The 17,634-nt window shown below is 44.5% G+C and overlaps 2 protein-coding genes across 2 annotated transcripts in view; both read right to left on the bottom strand.

The window, feature by feature from the left end:
* LOC144492813 (sodium- and chloride-dependent neutral and basic amino acid transporter B(0+)-like) overlaps positions 1-17,634 on the bottom strand; it is a 315,961-nt gene that overhangs the window by 99,288 nt on the left and 199,039 nt on the right. The gene's annotated exons all lie outside the window — the stretch shown is intronic.
* The window catches only part of LOC144492426 (sodium- and chloride-dependent neutral and basic amino acid transporter B(0+)-like), a 116,820-nt gene continuing 102,643 nt past the window's right edge, over positions 3,458-17,634 (bottom strand). The window contains exons 8-12 of the mRNA XM_078210435.1: positions 11,495-11,613; positions 11,077-11,176; positions 9,560-9,669; positions 7,191-7,361; positions 3,458-3,595 (exon numbers count right to left, since the gene is read on the bottom strand). Of these exons, the coding sequence (XP_078066561.1) occupies positions 3,458-3,595; positions 7,191-7,361; positions 9,560-9,669; positions 11,077-11,176; positions 11,495-11,613 (638 nt within the window). The remainder of the gene's footprint in view (positions 3,596-7,190; positions 7,362-9,559; positions 9,670-11,076; positions 11,177-11,494; positions 11,614-17,634) is intronic.

Raw genomic sequence — 17,634 nt, 5'->3', positions numbered from 1 at the left:
ACGATGATGCAAGCCACGTGCGACCTGCGGGTGCCACCATTTTCATGCAGTACGATGGGCCACTCCCTCCACTTTCAGTGGGAGAACAGCAGCCTCCAAATTGTCCAGCGCGCTCCACATGCAGTCTCTCAACACTCAAAATTACCCCGCCTTCCCTATTCGAACATCTCGTGCCAGGCTGCAAGCCCATCGCGACTAAGAGCAGGCATTACAGCGCTGAGGATCAGATCTTTATTCGATCTGAGGTTCAGCGGCTCCTCAGGGAAGGGGTCATTCAACCTAGCACTAGCCCATGGAGAGCACAAGTCGTGGTGGTTAAGACTGGAGACAAGCCCCGGATGGTCATAGACTATCGTCAGACCATTAATAGGTACACGCAGCTGGACGCGTATCCTCTCCCGCGCATATCTGACATGGTCAACCAGATTGCGCAGTACCGGGTGTTCTCCACCATCGACTTGAAATCAGCCTACCACCAGCTCCCCATTCGCCCAGAGGACTGAAAATACACGGCCTTTGAGGCGGATGGCCGTCTCTACCACTTTTTAAGAATCCCTTTCGGCATCACTAATGGGGTCTCGGTCTTCCAGCGTGAGATGGACCGAATGGTGGACCAAAACGGGCTACGGGCTACCTTCCCGTACCTGGACAACGTCACTATCTGCGGCCAGGACCAGCAGGACCACGACGCCAACCTCCAGAAGTTTTTACTCACTGCGACTCTCCTGAACCTGACCTATAACAAGGAGAAGTGCGTATTCAGCAAGCACCGCCTAGCAATCCTCGGATACGTGGTGGAAAACGGGGTCATCGGCCCCGATCCAGACCGTATGCGTCCCCTCCTTGAACTTCCCCTACCCACGAGCATCAAAGCACTGAGAAGATGCTTAGGCTTCTTCTCGTACTATGCACAGTGGGTTCCCAATTACGCGGTCAAAGCCCGTCCGCTCATAAAATCTACCTCTTTTCCCCTGACAGCAGAGGCTCGCCTAGCCTTTGAAGGGATAAAAGCCGACATCGCGAAAGCCACGATGCACGCTGTCGATGAGTCCATCCCCTTTCAGGTGGAGAGTGATGCATCTGATTTCGCCCTGGCCGCCACACTTAACCAGGCGGACAGGCCCGTCGCCTTTTTCTCTCGCACCCTCCAAGGCCCTGAAATTCGGCACTCCGCTGTGGAAAAAGAGGCTCAGGCCATTGTGGAGGCCGTCCGGCATTGGCGCCATTATTTGGCTGGAAAACGATTTACCCTGCTCACGGACCAGCGGTCCATGGCCTTCATGTTCAACAACACGTTAAGGGGTAAAATCAAGAATGATAAAATCTTGAGGTGGAGAATCGAACTCTCCACCTACAACTATGATATCATGTACCGTCCGGGGAAGCTCAATGAGCCCTCAGATGCCCTGTCACGTGGAACATGTGCCAGTGTGCAGGAGGACTGGCTACAGGCCCTCCACAATGATCTCTGCCACCCGGGGATCACTCGGCTCTTCCATTTTGTAAAGGCCCGGAATCTGCCCTACTCCATAGAGGATGTCAGGTCGATAACTCGAAGCTGCCAGGTATGTGCTGAATGCAAGCCGCACTTCTACTGACCTGACAGGGCACACCTCATTAAGGCCACTCGCCCTTTTGAACGACTGAGTGTTGATTTCAAGGGCCCCCTTCCTTCGACAGATCGGAATGTGTATTTCCTCAACGTGGTTGACGAATACTCCCGATTCCCCTTTGCCATCCCCTGTTCTGACATGTCCTCTGCCACGGTCATCAAAGCCCTGCGGAGTCTTTTTACCCTGTTCGGCTACCCCAGTTATATCCACAGTGATAGGGGTTCGTCGTTTATGAGCGATGACTTGAGGCAATACCTGCTCTCTAAAGGAATTGCCTCAAGTAGGACTACGAGTTATAACCCCAGGGGTAACGGACAGGTCAAGAGAGAAAACGCTACAGTCTGGAAGGCTGTTTTACTGGCGTTAAGGTCTAGGGGTCTTCCAGTCTCCCGTTGGCAAGTGGTACTTTCTGATGCGCTCCATTCAATCCGGTCCCTCCTGTGTATGGCAACCAACACTACCCCACATGAGCGGATGCTTACCTTCCCCAGGAAGTCTTCCTCTGGGACCTCACTGCCGTCTTGGTTGACGTACTCAGGACCTGTCCTCCTGCGGCGGCATGTTAGGGCCCGCAAGTCCGACCCTTTGGTTGAACAGGTCCACCTCCTCCACGCCAACCCTCAATATGCCTATGTGGCATATCCTGACGGGCGAGAGGACACGGTCTCTATCAGAGATCCGACGCCTGCAGGGGACCTGGAAACCCCTGTCACTCCCGCACCCCTGGTGAGGATTCCTTTGCCCATTCTCTCCCCTCTTGACACGGCGCGGGCAGCATCGGGACCTAAACTTAATCCTCTTACTCCCGGGTACAGCTTGCCTGAGTCCAGGAGATTGTTGCCACCTCGAGGTCCACAGGTGTGCGAGGAACTGGAGGAGTCACTGGACACCACGTCGGAGAGAGGGTCGTCACCACGGTCACCAGAACCGACACTGGAGCCAGTACTGCGGAGGTCGCAGAGACGGTGTGGACCTCCGATACGGCTGAACTTGTGAACATATGGACAGTTCGTATTGTCTCCTTACCCCACCGGCCTTTGTTTTTACAGGAGGGGTGAATGTGGTGAACCATAGATGGTTATCACTATGGGTACTTGTACATATGTTACTCTTGTTATTGTTGGGGTTAGGGTTGGGGTGTTCCACCTGTTAGCATTGTTCTGTGGTACACTCCATTTGGCTCCGCCTTCTTACAGGAGTATAAAGGTCACTGCTACTTCCTAGTAGCCCTTAGTCTGGGATAGTATTGTTAAGCAGTGTGCTCTATTCTTGTTGTGAATAAAAGCCTTTATTCCCGGGTACGTCCTCGCCTCCCGTGTGAATCAATCGCGCATCAAAGTTGCAGGTGGTGATAATGTCTCCGGAAATGTTTAAGTGCTGGTATGCTGTTGATAAAAAGATTGTACATGCAAGAAGTCAGAAAGTGGGCAGATGAAGCAATTAAAAATCACCAAGAAATCATCTCTTGCTGCTTTAAGGATTATCCTTGGTCACAAGTGAACCTTCAGCAAATAGAATTCAAATGTAGAGAGAGAGCTAAAAACTGCAAACAAGCAAAGAACTGGAGTCCAGGCAACATCTGAACAGTTAATCCCTGCAGGAGCTTTAATCAGGGAACAGAAATAAATTTGGAAAATACAACAGTTTAGAAATGAAAAATTTAATCGCAAACGTAGGACAGAACTCAAACTGATTCAAACAGGAAACAGAAAGAGATCAAATGTAGGGCAGCCTGTGTGGGTCCTGGGTGACTTGCTGATCATTCTGGAGAGCTCTAAGTTTGAGTATACCAGAACAACAATGGAATTTTGTTCCATTATCTGCAAAAGCATCAACAAATCTTTTCACATCTCAGGAGAGGCCAGCAGTTGCACACAGGTAGGGTGTTCCATAGAATCAGGTCTGGTTTTGTATCTTTCCCCCCTGTGTTGCTCCAAGTAAGGACCCCAATCAGGAGCTGATGCGCAAGCACCAGAAATTTTCTGTGAAAGGAAATTTAAAATGTTTAACCATGTTTACCTGGTTTTTACCTTCGTAACTTACAATTAGAACAAAGAAACCCTGATGCTCATTAGATTCTCCTGCAATTTGACCCAACAAGGATCTGGATGTGGTGCTTAAATAATTTGAATGATCTCACATGAATGGTCAAGGTCAATGGATGTATCTTCGAATAGCCCCCATTTACACCGCTAGCCACAGCTACGGTTCAATATGCTGCACCCCCATCACTCACCCACCAACAATCTCTATCAATCAGAACAACACCAGGCTAAAGTCCAACAGGTTTATTTGGTAGCAAATGCCATAAAAGACTCACATCCACATATCACAGCTTGTACACACAACCATGACAACCACATTATCCAAACACATTGCACACACTCATTGACACTCTTCTCACTCAGTTTCAGGGCAAGGTAATGCACAACTGTGTCACTAGAAGCTAATCAGAAAGGAACAGGCATTTCTCGATACCTAAGCACAATGGGGGAGACAATGCAGACATTATTCGGGCAGCTGAGGCCATTGCTGGAGAGAGAGTTGAAACCACTGAATATGATAGTATCTTCCTACCTAATCTTCCTTCTCATATCCAACTTCCCCCTCATCTCACACGCTCTTCTGATTTGCAAGCTGTAGGTGGAGTAAGCATGTATCTCTTGCTTCCCCACACCCCTCACCCAGCCACCTTCAAATTCCCAAGAACTGTCTCCTGGCCAGGCAGTAATGGAAGAGCAGGAAAATAGTGAAGATGAAGGCACAATGTCCTCCATTTCACACTCAGCCACCAGCTGAGGTCCTGATTTTTGTGTTTAAATTAGAGGATGGCACAGAGCTGGCATCAGCACCTTGTGAGTCACGAGGCAGGAGTGTACAGAGTGGGGGCAGGGATAGCGCAGGTTCCAGCTCCCTGGAGGAGGGAGGGTCACACGTGGATTCAACTCCAGAGGATGAGCACTTTGAAGGGACACTCGATAAAAGAACCCTGATGGCTATACACAAGAAAATGCTTGTTACATTGGAAATCCAAGCAAAAACCCTGTGGCCAAAGTAAAGGAGCATGAAGGAGCCAGCGCCAGTTTAGCACAGGAATTTGCATAGATCTTTGATCCCATCCTTTCCACATGGAACTGGTGGCTGACTCCATTCTCACACTTGTGGATACAATCCTGACGTCCCAGCTCCCATTACAGCTCACACAGCTTCCACCCAAGGTCTGAGTGCCACAGTTAAAATCAAACTGAGGTCGGTGTGAGGTTAACCGACTGCGACACAAGCTCAGATTGCTTTCGTCATGGTTATGGATACTGGGCTCAAAGGGGTTTCAGGGTCTCAAAGCAATCCAGTAATCTATCCTCCTGTAGATTACTCCCTGTTTCAATGGCAGTGGCTCAGTGAAGAACAAGCCAGTTCCCTCGCTTAGGACAGCAGCATTTGTGTTTTGTATCACTGCCAAACACTGTAGGAGCACTAGGCCAGGCCAAGACAACTATAAGACAGGCACAGGGAATGCACAGAGATGATTAGTTCATTTCCGTTTGTAAAATTGGATGCATTATTATTTTGTGGATTGCTTTCAATGTAAGATGGTCACCAAGGAACACTGGGATACTACAATGGATGGAAGAGGAGCAGGGCAGTGGGATGTTTCCAGTAACAGTGGGAATGGTGGATCCATAGTGGTAAAGAGAAGTAATTTTATGGAAACCAGAGTCTAAGCAGATTCTCTCACACTGTCTGGAGCGAATGGGATCAGGATGAATCATCTCTGCCTCCTGCTCTTCCATCTCCTACTCCTGAGGTAGCCTCTGGATTCTTGCTGGTAATAACTGTCCTCTCATAATGATGGTGTCAACATGTCACCACAAAGATAAAGGATAGTGCTGCCAAATCTAGAGCCCCCTGTTTATCCAGAGGAATACAGGTCAAGATGAAGCAGAAAAAGAAAGATTGTGACAGTCACAAAATACTTCATACTGTAGAAAGCCGAGAGGAGTATAGAAAGTCCAGGCGTGAAGTAAAAATGAAAACCAGGAAATCAAAGAGAGAACACAAAAAATATTAACAAGTAAAATCAAAGAAAATCTTCAGATGCTTTACCAATTCATTAGGAGCAAAATAATAACAAAGGAAAAGGTAGGATCGATCAAAGATGCCAAAAAAGTATAGGCCGGTGCTGGGCAAATTATTGAAAAAAAATCTGAGAAACAGTATCAACTGTCACCTAGAAAGGCACGGATTGATCAAGGATAGTCAGCACGGCTTTGTTAGGGGAAAATTGTCTTACTAACTTAAAATAGTTTATTGAGGAAATAACAAGGAGGATTGATGATGGAAATGCAGTGTATATTGTCTACATGGAATTCAGTGAGACATTTAACAAGGTCCCACGTGGCAAATTGGTCAGAAAAGTGAGATCTCATGGGATACATGGGAAGGTGGCAGGTTGGACACAAAATTGGCTCAGTGACAGAAAACAAAGGCTAATGGTCGATGAATGTTTTTGCAAATGGAAAACGGTTTCCAATGGTGTTCCACAGGGCTCAGTGTTGGGGCTCTTGCTTTTTATTGTATATATTAATGATTTAGATTTAAATGTGGGTGATGTGATTGGAAAATTTGCAGATGACACAAAAATTGATGGTGTAGTTGATCGTGAAGAGGATAGCTGTTGACTCCAGAATGTTATTAGTGGCTTGGTTGCATGGGCAGAGAAGTGACAAATGGAATTCAATCCAGAGAAGTGTGAAGTAATGCATTTGAGGAGGGCAAGCAAAGCAAGGGAATACTCAATAAATGGGAAGATATTGAGAGGGGTTGAGGAAGCAAGAGACCTTGGAGTGCATGTCCACAGGTCCTTGAAAGTGGCAGGACAGGTGGACAGGGTTGGCAAGAAAGCATATGGAATGCTTTCCTTAATTGGATGAGGTATTGAATACAAAAACAGGGATGTAATGATGGAACAGTATAAAATGATGCTTAGGTCACAACTGGAGTTTTGAGTACATTTCCGGTGACCATATCAAAGGAAAGACATAATTGTTCGAGAGAAAGTGCAGAGGAGATATACAGAAGTGTTGCCAGGCTTGAAAATTACAGCCCTGAGGAGAGATTGGATAGGCTATAAAATCCTATAAAATCCTCAAAAGTTTGCACACCTCAATTAGGTCACCCTTTATCCTCCTCTGCTTAGAAAAGAAGAGGATGAGGGATGGCCTAATTGAGGTGTGCAAAATTATGAGGAGCCTAGACAGGGTAGACAGGAAGGATTTATTCCCTGAGCTAAGGGGCCAATTACCAGGGGACATACATTTAAGGTGATTGGTAGAAGGATTAGAGGGGACATGAGGAAAACTCTTTTCACCCAGAGGATGGTGGGCATTTGGAATTCACTGCCTAAGTTGTTTGTTGAAGCTGAAACACTCAACTCATTCAAAAGGAAACCTGGATCTGCATCTGAAGTGGTGGAACCTGAAAGGCTATGGGACCAGGTGCTGGAAAATTGGATTAAAATGAACAGCTAGTTTTTCTCTTTTAATTTGTCATAGACGGACCTTTAAGACATATCCTTACCTGGCACAAGGTGGCACCGTCAGCTTGGACAACTCTCACAATGGCAACAATGGGGGTCCACATGATGTAAAAAATGATTATACACCAGCCAAATGCTGTTGCCCAGACAGGGTATTCAATGGTTCCATATGTTGGAGGGGCAAATGTTGTTAAAGACCAGATTAAAATTGCCTGTTTAAAATGATTGTAAAAATTCAAAACCAGAAACAGAAAGAGATTGATTTTATCCAGCTTGATTATTTTCAGTTTTAATCACTAAAAGAATACAGTTATATTGAACAACTGACACAAAAACAGATCATTCGGCCCAACAGATCTTTGCTGGTATTTAAGTTCCACATGCATCTCCTTGCACTGCTCTTCACCTACACGATCAGCATAATCTTCTATTCAGTTCCTTCAATGTTCTTATCTAGCTTTCCCTTAAATGTATTTCTGCTTTTTGCCTCAAACTCTCTCCGCAACAGTTCCACATTCTACTCACATTCTGAATGAAGAAGTGTCAATTTTACCTGGCAGGGGAGCAGGAGGAAGTTCAATTCTGCACAGCTGTGCACTCAGCCCCAATGTATGCACACAGCTCTGATTTGAAGCTGAGGCTTCCGACAAAGTTGAATGCTTTGAAACTCTCTCCATTCCAATGGAACCCTTTGATCTCTAACAAATTCACCATGCAATGCCTTGAAAAAGATTCCACTGACAGCTCAGTGGATTTCTATCATCCTCCAGCGACCTGTATTTATTATCAATTCCCTTCACGCTGGAATGGCTCTCAAGTACCCCATTAATACTCAGGATTATAATTATATTTACCAGAAAGTCTGTGGTGATCAAGGGTATGAGAATTAGTGGGGTATAATATTTTCTGCAGAGACAGAGTCCAGGATGATGTGTTATATATCGGAGAGAAGGGTAAAGGGTATCTCATAGCAACTGGAGAGGGAGATGGAAAAGGATGTGGAGACCCGGTGATCATCGGCATGTCAAAGCCAATTACAATTTTATTAGTTTTTAAAGTATTATTCACAACTAGATTTATCCTTTTTGTGAGAGATCTGATATCTGGAGCGCCATAGACATACAACTCCTTCCTTTCCAATACCAATATCAATTTTATGTAAATGTATTTCTCTTTGGCTCGATTTATCCTTTCTACTTGTCTTTGTTCTGATTCCAGTTTAGATGGAGCCCCCAGCAGCTGTACATCTCCTTCCTGTCCCAGTGTTGACATCAGTGCAACATAAAATGGAACCCCTCCTTCCCACCCTATTCTTTCAGCAGTGTCACGTTTATCTTGCTGACCTGTCGATCCCTCCCTATGTCAGAGTTTCTGGTTTCCATAGTAATCCAGAGATTACCATTGGTCAGGCCCTGTTTATAATTTCATTATGTGGAGATGCCGGTGTTGGACTGGGGTAAACACAGTAAGAAGTTTAACAACACCAGGTTAAAGTCCAACAAACCTGTTGGACTTTAACCTGGTGTTGTTTAACTTCTTACTTTAATTTCATTCCCAGCTTCTATGGGGAGAAAGCAGGATTAGGTACTGAGTTGAATGATGAGGCATGATTGTGATGAATGGCGGAGCAGGCTCGGAGGGCCGAATGGCCTCCTCCTGCTCCTATCTTCTATGTTTCTATGTTTCAGATATTCCCTGATAACAACCTGCTCTATTTTCCTCTTGATATCATTAGCTTTGACATGCAGATGATCACTGGGTCTCCACATCCTTTTCCATCTTCCTCCCCAGTTGCTACGAGATACACTTTACCCTTCTCTCAGATAAATAACACAGCATCCCCCTGGACTTTGTGTCTGCAGAAAATGTTACACCCGACTAATTATCACACCATTGATCACCACAAACTTTCTATTTCTATTTCTGTCCTCACCTCCCACTTGGATTGCCTTCTGCCCCATGGTTCACATTCTGACCATTCTCCCCACATTCTTAATCCTATCCCCACAGGAGCAATGTCACTTTACCGATTGGATATGATCAGTGTCTGAGGGACTTCTTTCTCTGTCTCCCCTAGGTTGTCCCACCCCGCAGACTGACAGTCACACTCTCCACTTCCTGCCCCAATGCTTTCCGATAAGATGTGACTGAAACTGGAGAAAGCTCTCTGAATATTTTCCCTCTCTGTTATCTATTAGAGTGTCTCCAACTTGCACAATAGCTCAATAACTCTGTGCTGGAGGGTCTTAAAGTGGAGACACATCCTGTAGATGTGACAATGAGGAGAACCCTCACTGCCCCAAACCCCACATACTGCAGTCCAACACTGCCATTTCTGCACTTATAATCTTTAACATTTAAAAAAATATTAGCTAGCAATAATTTGAGTAGTTATGTGACATCTCCTTACCATCAACACACACGGAGAGATAAAAATCCAACACACTCTCCACCACAGCCAAAAGAGCCAACTCCTTTTCCCAATCATCATCTCAATGTCCTTGATGAATCTGTTTACCCCTGTGAACAACAAGAAAGCAGAGAGACATAATCACTTGGTTTGTCCAGTATTCAGGGTAGCTTATTTACTGGAGAAGTTCAGTTGAAATTGCAGTTGTGTGTGGGGGTGTGGTTGTGGGCATCAAGGGCTGCAGAGTGCCCAATAAGGAGAGCCGCTCACCGAGCCTGAAAGCCGTTTACCAGGGGGTTCCCCAGGTAGTGCCGATCTCATCTATTGTTGATAAAGTGTCAGGGGAGGGGTTATCAGGCCCTTACCTCATGGCTAATTTGACTCAACTGGACTCTTGACAAGAGGGCGATCTCTGCACCTTTCCCGCCAATGCAGCAAGAAGGCAGCGTGCATTTCCCACCCCCATCCCGTACCATTTTACTGTCATTCACACTTCTCAACCCAACCTCAGAGAGTTCCATAGAGGCATCGCAACATGGCGCCACCATTGGAAATGGATATTTAGCATTAACATTGTTCAGAAGAAAGTCTGTATCCCCTTGAAGTGGTAAGGAAACCTTTTCCCTTCATTGGCCTGCAAGTACGCTCTTTCCAGTCAACAAACCCCTCTTATGGCACCTTGGGCATGGAGCCTCTGGCTCTGATTGTCAACGTCCGCTCCCCACACCTCTACGTCCTTCCCTTTATTCACCACCCTGACATTGCAAACCCTTCCCAATTCTGACGAAAAGACATTTCAGCCTGAAATGTTAACCTCGTTTTCCTCTCTCTATGGAAGCTGTCAGAGTTTGTGCGTATTTCCAGCAGTTTCACATGTTGATTTATTATTGAAATGCTATTGTTGGCTTAGGAGATCCATGTCAGTAAAGTATATGTCTGTAAATAAAACACATCTACAATGTGTAAAGATCAGGGTCCAGCTCAGTCTTTCTACATAAGATCAACAAGGGCAGGCAGAATAAGGGAGAAGGTTCTGCCTGTCTCATATTGGCCTTTGGAGTCACTGGGTGAAAGGTCTTCAAAAACTGAGGAGAGTCTTTGAGTTCCCATTATGTTCAGGTATAAATGATGATCTACTCACAGCACACATTTCAGTTATCTTGTTTATTCTCTGAAACAACATGAAGACCCAGACAAATATTTCAACTGAATTACTTTAAAGTTTATTTATTAATGTCACAAGGAGGCTTACATGCAATGAAGTTACTGTGAAAATCCCCTAGTAGCCACACTCCTTCGCCTGTTTGGGTACTCTGAGGGAGAATTTAGCATGGGCAATGTACCTAACCAGCACACCTTTCGGACTGTGGGAGGAAACGCACATAGGCACAGGGAGAATGTGCAGACTCCACACAAAGAGTGACCCAAACCGGGAATCGAACACGGGTTCCTGGCGCTGTGAGGCAGCAGTGCCACTGTGCTGCCCCATTCCTTTCAGTGTTTTCCCTGACACTTACCATAGATCCAGCTTAGACCAATCAGTTCCAGCAGACCAGTGGCAAGAATACCCCATCCACCAAGGAAATGATCAATTAACTTCAGCCAATAAATCCCAGCCTGCGATTAAAAGGGAAAATTAGAATGTTTGAGAGTAATCGAGGATTCTTCATATTCAAAATAACAAATTGCTGTGAAATGACAAATCTACAATTTTACACAAATACTATCTTAACCTGACTCTGTCCTCAGGACCTGTATTTAGTAACAGTAAATGGGGAATAGGTCACTCAGTTCCAAGCCATCACTGTATACCATTAAATAAAATGGAAAAGTAACTGGACTAAAGATTGACTTAATCCTGTGAAAGTTCTGACTCTCGATTTATAACCAGCATGACTTGTCAAAATCATAGTAAATGATTAAATCACAACATACCTGTGTCGCACAGACCAGGCCGAAGAAATAAAACAACACACAAACCCCAGTTATCAGATAAATTCGCCTTGGTCGTAGAAACTTTGGGAACTGGTCCAGCAGGGATGTTATAATTTTTTCTGATGAAATAAACATTGTTACGTCAAATCAGTAATTGAGAATTTCCACAGTCCCAGAGACACTCATCACTGGAGAAACCAAACCCCGACAGACTCGAGGAGCAGACAAGGACAGATTCCTCTATCCACGAGTCCGGTCTCTCATGAATCAGAAAGATTGACTTGAATCTTCCATTCAATGTTGGAAACATTATTTCTAATACATATGAGGCACAGAAACTTGTCTCCCAAAGGGCGGCACGGTAGCACAGTGGTTAGCACTGCTGCTTCACAGCTCCAGGGTCCCAGGTTCGATTCCTGGCTCGGGTCACTGTCTGTGTGGAGTTTGCACATTCTCCTCGTGTCTGCGTGGGTTTCCTCCGGGTGCTCCGGTTTCCTCCCACAGTCCAAAGATGTGCGGGTTAGGTTGATTGGCCAGGTTAAAAATTGCCCCTTAGAGTCCTGAGATGCGTAGGTTAGAGGGATTAGCAGGTAAATATGTGGGGGTAGGGCCTGGGTGGGATTGTGGTCGGTGCAGACTCGATGGGCCAAATGGCCTCCTTCTGCACTGTAGGGTTTCTATGATTTCTATTAACCTTTGGAGATACATAGACAATTGGTTAGAAGGTAGGAGCCAGAGAGCAGGGATAATGGAAATGTACTCCAATTGATAGAATGTGACCAGTGGTGTCTGCCAAGAATCTGTACAGGGAGCTCTGCTTTTCACAATATTTATCATCTTCACAATATTTATAAGTGAGTATTGCCGAAAAAAGGAACTTCCTGTCTAAACTATTCATCTTGCACGCATTAGGACAGTTCACAAGAATACCAATAGTAAAGGGAACAACAATGAATACTGCATAAGAAGAGAGTTTTGAATGGTTTACAAATGGACTCTGATGAGTAGAAGCATTGCCATGGAGAGTGCATCAGGGAACAGTTAAATGCTAAGGTTTCAATCAAATTCAACCTGATAAGTTAACTTGGATCGGTCAAGGCATTGCCGTGGGAAATGAACAAGGAAATAGCTGTCCTCTAAGCTTTTGTTTAGTTGAAGAAAGTACAATGCCTGGGCATGCTCCTATTGTCTGCATATATGTCCTGCGTCTGTATATATGTGGCTTCAAGCATGGGTAAGTGAGACACCCTGTGAGCCTGACTGACAATCTTTCATTGAGGTGCAGATGTTGGTGTTGGACTGGGGTGGGTACACACCTGATGAAGGAGCAACACTCCAAAAGCTCGTGATTCCAAATAAACCTGTTGGACTTTAATCTGGTGTTGTAGGACTTCTTTCTGTAATCTTCCATTGGTTCTCTTAGCGCAACCAGGATCTTTTAACAAGCATTGTCCAATTGTGGAATCATATCTAATGTTGAACATAATGTTTCTAGTTTTGCAAACATGGAATGTTTGGGGGAGAGTCAGTTCATTGACTGTTGTGAATAGCTGAAAGGGTGTGCTGTTTGATCCGATCCATCGGTTATTGGGATGAATGACCTACGCACCTGGCATCACACTGATACCGAAATTCATAGACCACATTACTCATTTTTGTGACAGGCCGAATGTTAGAGGGCAGCATCCTGTTCCTGATGAATGCCACAGTGTGAAAACATTGGCTTCACCCATTGCTCAAATTTTGAGCCACATTACCCTTCCAGGGAAAGCTAAGGTAAGACCGGGCGTATTCCAGAGCCACTAGTGGTGGCCTTATGCCCATTCCAAGTTTGTGTGGTATACAGCTCGCAGTGATCTGATCAGAGTAGACATTTGAATGGATTTGATGCACCCTATTTCAGTGCCAAGCTTGCACAGTGAGCAAATGGATCAGGCCCTATTCATGAAGTTGCCAATAAGGTCAATTGCAACAGGCAAAGTATTGACTGTACACAGCTGTCCCATGCTTGTAAAACTCAGAAGATAATGTCCAGCATTATATGTGATTTTGTGATTGGACAACACTTAAAGTTTAAAAAGTTTATTTATTTCTCACAAATAAGGTTTACATTAACACTGCAATGAAGTTACTGTGAAATTCCCCTGGTCGCCACAGTCCGGCGCCTGTTCGGGTCAATGCACCAAACCAGCACGTCTTTCAGAATGTGGGAGAAAACCGGAGCACCAGGAGGAAACCCACGCAGACATGGGGAGAACATGCAGACTCCACACAGACAGTGATCCAAGCCGGGAATTGAACCGGGGTCCCTGGCGCTGTGAAGCAGCAGTGCTAACCATTGCGCTACCGTGCCGTCCACTTGATATAAAAAATCCTGATGGTGCTAAGAATTACACTGAGAGCTAATTTAAGATTGTCAGTTGGGCTCGCAGTGTGTCTCATTTACACATTTAGAAAAGGTATATATTCAGACACAGGGCCTTGTCCTTTGCAGACAGAAGGAGCATGTCCATCCATTGTACCTTTCTTAGCAAAATAAAAGTTTGGGGGACAGCCATTTCTGTGTTAATTTCCCATGGCATTGCTTGACCCATCAGGTCGACCTGCCTGTTTGAAAACAAAAGCTTCACAGTTAATTGTTCTCTGATACATTCACCATTGCAACCCTCTACTGGAGTCCATTTGGCCACCAATTGGCACTCTCTTCAAATTGAGGGGTGAGAGATATAGGACAGATGTTAGAGGTAGGTTCTTTACTCAGAGAGTAGTAAGGGCGTGGAATGCCCTGCCTGCAGCAGTAGTGGACTCGTCAACATTAAGGGCATTCAAATGGTTATTGGATAAACATATGGATGATATTGGAATAGTGTAGATTAGAGGGGCTTTAGATTGGTTCCACTGGTCGGCGCAACATCGAGGGCCGAAGGGCCTGTACTGCGCTGGAATGTTCTATGTTCTATGTTCTAAATTGTTGTTCCATTTGCTATTGCTATTCTTGCAAACTGTTCTAATGACTGCAGAACAAAATACTATGATGGCATACCTCTTGCCAGCAATATTCAAATGTTTCATTACCAAACAAATATTTTACAATGGCTTAAATGAAGAAATGTGAAGACATTCCATGTGAAAGCACAAAACTGTTGAAGAGAGAGTCATTAAAAATACAAAGTACTGGGTGTTGAAACAGTGGCTGCTACAGCCAGGCATATCTGAAACCACTTGTTTCAAGGTAAGTTTACCCAGTCGCTAGAGAGAGATTGCAAGTGACACAGGTAGTGTCAAGAAAAATTTTCGGAGAGGAAACTGGCTGAAACTCTCTCTCTCTCTCTCTTTGGGAATAAATGTGTCAACTGGTTTAAGAAGTCAGCTCTATCAGAAACCTACCAGGGAACTGAGATCTCTCAATAATTGCAATATGCTTTATGTCTCATCACACCAGAAGAGAGTGCAAGAGAAGGACCCTGGGACTGGCAGGCAAGCGCACCTAATACCTAACATTATAGGAAACATACATTCACTAGTTGGTGCAAAACTGCTATTAGGATACTGAGAATTAGAAGAACACATCTTTTTAAAAGAATGGTCTACTTCGATTCAAGGAAGAAAAACAAGCAACAAGGAATTAAAGTCAAATAGAGGTCAGGTTAATTAAGTTTGCATTGGAGTTGCAATTCTAGATTTTGTCTAGGAAATGAAGCTTAGCAAGTGAATGAAGTAACAGTGGGGGACCATTTTGGAGAGAGTGACCATAATTTTGTTGGACATAATCTCATTATGGAATAGGACAAAGATAGAACATGAGCAAAAGTTCTAAATTGGGGGATGAGAAATTTTACAAAGCTAAGAGCGGAACTGGTGAGATTGGACTGGATACAGTGACTGGAAGGAAAAACTATATAAAATCAGTGAGAGGCATTCAAAGGTGAAATTCTGCAGACAGGGTGTCGGCATGTCACCACAAAAAAATGGTGGTACTTACAAATCTAAAGGCGCCTGTTTATCCAGATTCTTACAGACCAAAATAAAACAGAAAAAGAAAGCTCATAAAATCATAGAAACCCGACAGTACAGAAAGAGGCCATTTGGCCCATGGAGTCTGCACCGACCACAACCCCACCCAGGCCCTACCCCCATATCCCTACAGATTTACTCACTAATCCCTCTAACCTACGCATCTCAGGCCACTAAGGGCAATTTTTTTTTTGGCATGGCCAATCAACCTAACCTGCACATCTTTGGACCGTGGGAGAAAACCAGAGCACCCGGAGGAAACCCATGCAGACACGAGGAGAATGTGCAAACTCCACACAGACAGTGACCCAAACCAGGAATCGAACTCAGGTCCCTGGAGCTGTGAAGCAGCAGTGCTAACCACCGTGCTACCGTGCCGCCCAATCATGACAATCTCAAAAGACTTAATACTATGTCGACAGGAGTATAGAAAATATAGGTGAAGTAAGAATGGAAATTAGGAAAGCAAAGAGAGGATGTGCAATAATATTGGCAGGTAAAATCAAAGAAAATCCGAAGATATTTTACCAATACTTTAAGAGCAAGAGAATAACAGGAATCGGTAGGGTCTATCAGAGATGCACATGGTAACTTGTGGGTTGATTCAGAAGATGTGGGCAGGGTTCTCAATAAGTACTTTGTCTCTGTTTTCACTAAGGAGAGGGATGATTCAAACATTCTGCTTAAAAAAAAGGTGCGGATTAATCAGTGATAGTCAGCATGGCTTTGTTAGGGGAAGATCGTGCCATACTTAGAATGTTTTGAGGAAGTAACAAGGAGAATTGATAGGGTAGAGCAGTGGATGTTGGCAACATGAATTTTGGTCAGGTATTTGACAAGGTCCCACGTGCCAAACTTGTCAGAAAAGTGAGATTTCATGAGATACAGAGGGAGATGGCAGGTTGGACACCAAACCGACTCAGTGACAAAAAATAAAGGATAATGGTCGATGGATGTTTTTGCAAATAGAAACAGTTTCCAGTGGTGTTCTGTAGGACTCAGTGTTGGGACCCTTGCTGTTTGTTGTATATTAATGATTTAGACTTAAATGTGGGTGGTGTGATTGGGAAATTTGCAGATAACACAAAAATTGGCTGTGCAGTTGATAGTAAAGAGGATAGCTGTCAACTCCAGAATTATATCAATGGTTTGTTTCAGTGGGTAGAGAAGTGGCAAATGGAATTCAGGCTGAAAAAGTGTGAGGTAATGCATTTGGGGAGGGCAAACAAAGCAAGGACATACTTAATAAATGGCAAGACATCGAGAGGGGTTGGGGAAGAAGGAGACCTGGGAATGCTTGTCCACAGGTCCTTGAATCCCCACAATGTGGGGATTGTCTTCCTTTATTGGACGTGGTATTGAATACAAAAGCAGGGATGTAGGGTGAGATTCTCTGGCCACCCCGCACTGTATTTTGTGGCCATTGGACAGTGGTGGGATCTTTCTTCCAGCCACTGTTAATGGGATTTCTCCTTGAATCCACCCCACACTGCCAGGAAATCAGTGGCAAGAGTGCACCATCAGCAGGACCAGAAAATCCTGCCAGCATGAACAGTTGGAACATCTTCCCATAATGATGGATCTGTATAAAACACTGGTTGGGCCACAGCAGGTTTTGTGTACAGTTCAGGTCGCCACAGAAAATAATTGCTCTGGAGAGAGTGCAGAGGGGATTTACTACAATGCAAGAAGAAGTTCTCTTTCTCTCTCTCTCTCTCTCCCCACCTTTGTGTTATATGCAGTCTGGACTCAGTTCAACTTTAATCAGAAATGTCTTATCCGATAAGTAAAAGTAATCATTGACAGTGTCACTAAAAACCCACATTAAAAAATCTTCCAAATCTATGATGACCAAATTTCTGCCATATCAATAACATCAAGATCCTTTCAATTTTGTCATTTTAAACAAATGTTCCTCATTCTGCAGTTCTGAGTTCCTCCAAACTCTGCAGAAGACTATGTTTGTTTTATCCTGTTTTGTGTCTGTGTATGGGGGAAAACTCGCATGTTAATCAACTTTATAACCTGTTTATTAAAAAAAAGGTCCAGTTTATAATAAGTGAATTGCTTCTCTGTTTACAGAATGAAGCCCTGTTAGAGTCTTTCTATGGTGGGACTAACAGTAC

The sequence above is a fragment of the Mustelus asterias genome, chromosome 4 (assembly GCF_964213995.1).
Source record: "Mustelus asterias chromosome 4, sMusAst1.hap1.1, whole genome shotgun sequence".
Taxonomy (NCBI): domain Eukaryota; kingdom Metazoa; phylum Chordata; class Chondrichthyes; order Carcharhiniformes; family Triakidae; genus Mustelus; species Mustelus asterias.
Note: the sequence above shows the minus strand (reverse complement) of the source record. Positions and strands in the feature narration are given on the sequence as shown.